We start from the raw sequence: 8,208 nt of genomic DNA on the forward strand, positions 1-8,208 counted from the left end.
ACTGAGTGAAAGTTCAGAACCAAATCCAATTAACAATTGGGGTACAACTTTAGGAATTTAGCAAAATGATGTTGCTGTAATGTATTCATTTAGTTCTTCAAAAAGCTTCAGAAGACTTTTAAAATGCAGTGAACAGTTGTCCCACATACTTTTCATTAGACCAACCTCTCTGTACTGTTGTTTCTTTATCTGATCTCATATTCTTACATTAAATGTTTTTTTTATTTATTGGTTATAAGTGGAAAATAATTTTAAAAGAAATAAAAGCTTTAAAACATCAGTAGCTGATATAGTGTGTTCAACTCAGCGAATTACTGGGAAAAAAAAAAACAATAAATAATAAATTTGCTATACTGTTAATTAAGCAATATAATCATATTTTAAAATAATGACCGGTTTATTTTCTACCAATTTCTCACTAATTACCAAAATGCATGTCTAAAGACATCCATCAATCTTCTTCTGTGATACATGCCTGCATTGACGCGTATTTAAAAAATCAGATAAAAATAAAACAGAGGAATGTTGTCTCTAAAGCCTTACTTCTGGTTTAATAAAGGTATTAGTCGGCATATTTTATAGAATGCTGTAATCAAACACGTATTTCTTTGTTTTGATAATATCAAAATGGCCAATTAATGATTTACTATCTTGTAAATTCATTGCATGCATCAGTTTTGAATATTTTGCAAAAGTGATTCATTCTGTGATTATCCCTACAAGGTGGGCATGTTTAAAATCCACCCGAAGGTTCCTGGGTGCATGTCAGATGAAGCCAAGGGCTTCATCATGAGCTGCTTTGTGCCAGACCCAGACGACAGAGCCACGGCGTCAGAGCTGCTGAACGACGCCTTTCTCAGGTCTTCCTCCAAGAAAAGAACCAAACTCCCAAAGGAGCCAGACTTAAAAGAAACAGGTAACCTGATGGAAGGTCTACCCAGATGTTACACAATGTTCATCTTCTGCTGTCTGAAATTGATTGCCCTGGAATTGTTCCTGTCGGGTTTTGCAGCTGATTACCAGCGGAGTTTATCTGTGCCCATCTCCATCTTCGTGGAGGACACAGATTCGGACACGAGCTCGATTGACTTGGCTTCTTCTTTGGACCTGAGAAAGCAGTGGTCATCCATCAGAGGGACGGAGATCTCAGAGAGCCCCCCCTGCTCAAGTGGCTTTCTGTCGTGAGTGAGATTTTTGCTTTGCATAGAGAAAAGAATAAAGCCGTAACCTTATTTCAGTGCATCGTAGCGAAGCACCGTTAAACCAAGCTGAGGTTTCAACTTTATATTAAGGTCAAAGTTCTTCTTTTTAATCAAAACCAATAGAAAGATTTTCATATAAATCCTACAACTGAGTCACGAATGCGAATAATTGAAAATAATATATAAACCCCTTTTTTTATTGTTACAGATTTTGTCACCTTTATCACCTCATCCTATGATTTTATTCTCTTCCAATTATTTTGTCTTTTTCCTACTGATTTATCCTTTATCCTGTTGAACAGAACACCATATGACTCTGCATCAGGAATGTGCAGCCCAGCCTCATCGGAGGAGAACATCGGGCTCTTTATGCTGCGAAAGGATAGTGAGAGACGAGCCACGCTCCACAGAGTCCTCACTGAGTACATCTGCCATGTCGTCACTAATATACAGGAGTCTATACCTCAGGTGTGTGGAGGAAAATCCCAACAGCAGCTTAAAATGTCAATAGTTGATATAAAAATTGTGCAAACCAACTTTAATATCACTTATGTCCTATACAACAAATATGTTTAAAAAATAATGAAATAGAAATAGTGGACCATAGTAATACGACTATGCATTTCCTAAAAGTTATAAGTTTATTAGAATAACTTAAGTAAATCATAAAATTGTCTTCATTGTGGTTTTATATTATCTCCCACCTTAATTTGGCAGTATTTGCCTCCTCTATTATGCACCAGTTCTTATAATCTATCAGATCTGTCCTTCATGGCTCTTTTGGTGACTTTTTCTGCCAAACATATGTTTTCTGTGTCTGTTAATGTGTATATAAAACATTTGGCAGTGAGGTTCTGGAAGGTTTTAGCTATTTTTTTCATAAAACCTCATTCATTAGTAAATTTGATGTTGCTTTCATTCAAAACACAGCCAGTACTAAGCAGAACTCTATCTATACCCCATCCCTTCCTGGTCTAATTTTTATAATTTTATTGTTCCCCTGCTTTTATTCCCCTCTTGCATAATGTTTGTACTATCCTATGATATACAAAATGCTATGTTGTTTTCTTTCCCCTTCTCAACTGATTCCTTTGTACATTCTAAACCAATCCTTTAAGCTAAAGCTTTAGCAAAAGGAGGCAAATGTCAGAAACGTCCTACTGCAACATCTGAAATATATTTCATTTTTGATTAGATGTACTTTAATTGATGGCCATTTTTAATACACCTGGACCAGATATTAAAAGTGGATCAAAATCTTCTTCATGAAACCGATGTTCATATTTATTTAACCATATAAGTTCACTTCTAAATGTGCAATTAGAAACAATGGAAATCAAGATATTTTTTTTCTTTCAAAGTGCGATGAAGGATCATCACTTCGAGAGGACCACATCGTCACCCTTATTAGCTGCCTGCGTGAAAACATCCGCTCCCCCGACAGAAAGCAGCTTGCTAGTGGCCTTCTGGAGCTTCGATCCAGTTTGTTAGCAGCATCAATACCCCTGAACAGCCTGCAGGCAGTGCTCTTTAACTTCCAAGATGCAGTAAGCTACTTCTTCTAACTATATGTGCAACAGATGTTTATTGAAAACATATTTAAATTTTTTTTAACCATCTTGTTTAGGTGAAGAAGGTTTTGAAACAACAGCTTGTGAAACCTCACTGGATGTTTGCTCTGGACAATCTGCTGAGACAAGCTGTGCAGGATGCCATAACTGTCCTGCTGCCAGGTAGAGGACTGTTTTACAATACATATCCTTATATAACAGCAACATATCTATTTGCAGTCCTGATAGGGATGTTTTCAAAATCATTGAAATGTGTTTCTTGTATCACTTCTATAAGTCTCATTCGCTCATGCAAGTTGAAGTATTTAACCATGATTTTGGACTCAAATCTAACTTTTAAGGGCCATATAAAATAGGTTTGTCCTACATTTAAAATATTCAGTATCTAATATTAGGGCTACGCTAAATTCACTGAGTGCCAAAAGAGCCAAAATCTATATGAATTCAGTTACAATGTCTCGTTTGACTTTTGGTATGTCATGCTGGTCACAAGCAAACAAGACAATAAGGAATTAATCTATAAACAAGCAGTTAGAATCCCTGATAGAAAACCACAAATATGTTGCCACTACAAAAATACTTGGCAAACATAAAAAGCTGAATTTAGGAAACGGGATTAAATGTTCAGAATTTACGGCTGTTGTACAAAATTATAAAAAAAAATTGCCACATTGGTCATAACAAATGACCAGAACAACTAGGTTTACATGCCATTGTTGGTGTGGTATACCTAAAAGACCAATCAGCTTTATCCTTCAGAGCTATAAGTGATTGAAACTCCCAACACAGTTCAAACCCCCTAAAGACTATAAAAAGTTTAGCATAGATTTCAGAAAACATTTAATACCTACTCAGATATGCCACCATTAATGAGTTGATGGAGCCTGTAGGAAAAGGGAAAGGAGGGGGATAAATTAGCTCCAATCTGGTACAGTGCATCTTCTCAGAGTGTCACTGATTAATGCCAAATAAACTAAATAAATGTGCAAATATGCAGACTGGTAGCCCCTCATGGTTTACCTGGCTTATTGTAGTCTTTGTGGGAGAAGCAATCAACCACTTCCCAGTTCCACCTTTGTCTGAATTGCCATCCCCTGAAATTAAACTCTAAATGAGGAAACTGGTGGGTTAAAAATGTCCCGTTGACAGTTATTTACATCCCTAAATAAATACTGAACAAATGTAACTGATGCTTTTCATTTTTAAGGTAATCAGTGTGTAACTTATAAATCCAAGTCTATGACTTTGTCTTTTTCCTGGATTGTGAATATGATGTGATACAGAGGCCAGTTATTTTTAAACAGCTCTCATAAATGTAAAAAAAAAAAAAAAGAACACTCATCTAATTATCTCTGCTACTGTGGATATTCTGTGAATTTTAAGGTACTTAAAAATGTTTTAGATTACCTTGATTATGTGAATTTAAAGCAAGAAATCAAATAACCACTTCTTTAAGTACTCAACACTATGAAGAGCTCACATAGAAAGAGCTTGGAGCTGTAATTTATTCTGCAAGCTTTGAAATAATCTGGAGAAGCATTTATGTTTTTGATCATTTTTACAACCTAATCTATAAGACACTTATAGCAGAGCTGTCATGTTGCTCACCTCCTCACCTAGTGTCTTACTACACTTTGGCTTGCCTGATAAAAACCCTGCACAGTGTCTTTAAGCTTAGGACACTGAGGACATGGATGCTGTGAACTGATGAGTTTGCTTCTGCTTTCCTTAGAGCTGAAACTTCATCTGCAGTCCTCGTTTGAGATGGAGGACAGCATTCCCGAGGAGCAATCTGTTGACCCAGACACTCCTATAGTTCTCGACCCTGACCAGGCGGTAGCGCCAAGAGACACTCAGGAGGCGGAAAACGGGAATGAGAATGGAACCACAGGGAGTCCCAACTCCCTAGAAGAGGTCTTTATCGACAGCAACCGTCCTCTCAGCGAGAAACTGAAAGACCTGAGAGTGGAGACCAGGAGGTATTCTTTGGGATTAGGATAAATTCAATTGCAGCTATTTCTAAATCAATTCAAATGACTTGTTTTTTGTTTCTTGTTTAACACATTTTTTTTTTCTCCAAAAAATACAGTGTGGTACGAATGTACATGTGTATTTTTACACTTTTAAACATAAAATAAAAAACACAAACAACAGAGTGATTTCAAGAGTATGAGAGGTACAGGTTCCAGACTTTGAGAGTTGGGAGAAAAAAAAAAATCATTGCATCATTGGTGGTACGACAGGTTTCCAACGTTAGGTGAATATGGGTATTTGTAGTCTCAGAGAATATGTTATCTGTTCCATTTGGTATATATCCCAGACCTTCTGAATGCATATATTGTAGGAAGGGGGCTCAGGTTTGAGCCATCTGATTGTTATACATTTTAGAGCAGCTGTTAATAATATTTTCAAAAGATATATTTAGATGACTTGTTTTTAACCTAATATTTCTAATATAAATAAAAATATGTTTAGATGTTAACATGTGAAACACATTACAGACGTTGCTGTTTGACATAGGAAATGCTCATGTTTTCTACTGAGTGCTGATAATTTTGTGTGATTTTTTTTTTTACAGACTGCTGAATGAGCTGAGTGAGAAGGAACAAGAGTACCAGGAGCTCCTGAGAAACTCCGTGCTGAAAAAACAGGAGCAGATAGATGAGCTGAGGAAAATGTTCATCGATGATGGTAAAGCTGATTTTAGCTCTTTAACCATTATCATTGTGTTCTAAATCTGTGGCTTAAACTGCATTTAACATTCACAAAATGGTATTAAATGAATTTTTAACATATATTCTCTAAGGGATGTGAAGCTCTGGGTTCGAGACAGTTTTGCTGCCTTACCTGGATAAGTTTCTCTTAGAATGAAAATGACTGTTGATTGATAGGCAGGTGCATATTTAGTCCAAGGCCCACCTAAAGACAGTATTCTGAATGGGATTTTTAAAACGTTTCAGTCCATAGAAGCTAATTTTTTAGAAGGAACCCCACTGTGTAAACAGTGACATCAGAGAACCAAGCCCTGGTGGCAATCATCATCATTTAACTCCTGCGGCAGCAAGTCTTTACCACGCCTCTGTTTCAGGCATGTTTCTGCCTGGGCTGGTTTCCGTCTGAGGCGTGGGCTTCAGATCAGCAGCTAATACGCCCAAACTCGACTTTGCAGCTTTACTAATGATTATAACATCTGCCTGGAGAGGCAAAATAATATTATAGTTGAGTGTAAGATTAACATCAACTAATGCTCTTAATAAATCTAATCTGTGATAAGATTGGTCATGATCTAACTGTGCTGCCATTGCCTTTACAGAGAGCAGTTTGAACTCAAAAAAAGACTCTAAAGAGACTAAAGGTTTGGTTTGCTGGCTCAGATCTGTTCCTGTGGATCAAGAAACAATCGATAAGGTAAGCCCAGCTCAAGGTTTTTCTTTCTTTTGGTGTATTGCCAGTATTAATCATCTCTGTTTAGCTCACAAATCCTCTCTTATTTATTAGCTGCTCTCTCATGAATTCACCTTGGACTGTCTCCTCCACATCGCCTCCAGGGATGACTTGATGTACTGTGGGTTAAGGTGAGCTGCCTCTGCACATCATCTTCACACAATCTGCCATGCAGAAACAGGAACGGGAGCATGTCATGCTTCACTTGCAGTAACAGTTTTTTATAATTGATGCCCTGGGTGAGCCTCTCCTTCTGGAGCCCCACAAACAGCTGCAATCACACCCACACACCTAGCTAGGCCCGTTAACTTCTCCATACCATCAAACACTAAATAGATAGAAGTATCAGACACAAAAAAAAAATGACTGCAACATCATTTTTTTTTAGGAAAAATAGAAATAAATGTTTCTTTCTCCGATAGAGCTTTAAGTGTAGACACTCTCTAGTTTAACAAAATAAGAAAAACATATTTTTGTTTGTCTTGTGTTGCCCTCCCTAACCTCCCAATGGCTATGCTGCCCTGGTCAGAGAGCCATATTCCCAATTTCAACAGCTGCCATTGAACACAAAAATATTCTGTACAGAAAAAAAAAAAAAACAGTTTTGTCTGGAGAATCTCTTCTCCGGAGGTCCTGACTCATCCTAAATTGCTTTTTCAGGGGCGCAATGCTGTGTCGACTCTGGGCGGCCATTGTGGCTCGGAGGAAGACCCATCTAAACACGCACATCAAGGACAGCAAGGACACCCAGCTTTAACGGCTGCTAAATGAAACGTCTAAGGACAGTTTACCTGACAGGCTGGCCCTGTGTGACTTGGAGGAAAAGCTGCTGATTGAAAGCAGATCTTAGTTACTGTGAATTAATTTAGGAAATATAAACATTTGTCTTTGTGTATGTAAGTAGAAATTAATGTTTTTTAGTTATATTTTAGATGTATGTTTTCTAAATATCCTCAGGGCTTTAGTGTGTGGATTTGTATTTATTAGATAAAGAAACCTAGATGAGTATTAATGTGTGGAAAAAGGACCAACTTTTTAAACTTTTTTTATTTCTAAAGACAGAAACTAGTTTAACTTATAAACACTTTTAGGACAAACCACCCTGATTTGTATTGTACTGTATAGAAAATGAATTTATATAATAAAACTGTATTGTCCTCATGCTGCTGTTTATTTGGTTGTTTTCTGCCAGAGTGACATAGCATGGAAGAAGTGAGGTGGTGAACACTCATGAAATTCCACATCCGTGTCCTCATCTGTTTTCACAATGTTGACATCTCCTTAGAAACAGCCACATGAACTTTGTGTGACAGCACAACCAAACATATGCATGTAATCTCCTCTTTATAGAAGATCTTTCTGTTTTAAATATCACACATTATGTGTAAATGCACAAAAACACGCATTCAACAAATACAAAAGTTTGTTTTATTTTATATATTTTGCATTAATTGCTGAAGGTGAACTTAAACAGACTCTTACAGTTTGGTGTTTAAGCCTTAAACAATTGTTTGCTATTAGGGTGTTTTTCTTCCTGTTTTCCTCACTTGTATGTTTGCGCCTATATGTTCCAGTCTCCCTCTGTGCTGGGATACATTTATTGAGGATATGGGTTTTGCTGCATGACTGGTGTTGATGTTATTTGCTCAGGAAATGAGAAGCTTGAAACAATTTGGAAAAAGTATAGCTTCTGAATCATTGAAACAGCTGAAGAGTCGTCCTGCTACATGCAACTCATCATTGGTGAGTCACTGATAAGGAGTTTTAAAGCTCCTGAATCCTGTTTTAGTTACTGAAAAGAATAGATGAATCAAGTGACCTATTATACTTATAAACAAAGCTCACTTACCTCTAGTTAAACAGCTCTGGAAACTACTGTTTTTGCATTTTCTTCCTTTTTTTTGGAAAAACTCAATTATTGCTAAATATGCTGGATGTTGATGAAGTGCTGCATCCAAACACATTTTGTATTGACATCTTTTATTTAACCA

General features: G+C 36.9%; 1 protein-coding gene across 1 annotated transcript in view; it reads left to right on the forward strand.

Annotated features, from left to right (window-relative positions):
- LOC107084615 (mitogen-activated protein kinase kinase kinase 5-like) overlaps nucleotides 1–7,383 on the forward strand; it is a 28,482-nt gene extending 21,099 nt beyond the window's left edge. Inside the window, exons 19-28 of the mRNA XM_015374540.1 lie at nucleotides 724–916; nucleotides 1,013–1,181; nucleotides 1,505–1,670; nucleotides 2,564–2,749; nucleotides 2,830–2,935; nucleotides 4,506–4,752; nucleotides 5,352–5,464; nucleotides 6,087–6,181; nucleotides 6,272–6,348; nucleotides 6,878–7,383. Of these exons, the coding sequence (XP_015230026.1) occupies nucleotides 724–916; nucleotides 1,013–1,181; nucleotides 1,505–1,670; nucleotides 2,564–2,749; nucleotides 2,830–2,935; nucleotides 4,506–4,752; nucleotides 5,352–5,464; nucleotides 6,087–6,181; nucleotides 6,272–6,348; nucleotides 6,878–6,974 (1,449 nt within the window). The 3' untranslated portion in view covers nucleotides 6,975–7,383. The remainder of the gene's footprint in view (nucleotides 1–723; nucleotides 917–1,012; nucleotides 1,182–1,504; nucleotides 1,671–2,563; nucleotides 2,750–2,829; nucleotides 2,936–4,505; nucleotides 4,753–5,351; nucleotides 5,465–6,086; nucleotides 6,182–6,271; nucleotides 6,349–6,877) is intronic.
- The last annotated feature ends 825 nt before the right edge of the window (nucleotides 7,384–8,208 follow it).

Source organism: Cyprinodon variegatus, unplaced genomic scaffold (assembly GCF_000732505.1).
Source record: "Cyprinodon variegatus isolate N-32 unplaced genomic scaffold, C_variegatus-1.0 Scaffold6, whole genome shotgun sequence".
NCBI classification, from domain to species: domain Eukaryota; kingdom Metazoa; phylum Chordata; class Actinopteri; order Cyprinodontiformes; family Cyprinodontidae; genus Cyprinodon; species Cyprinodon variegatus.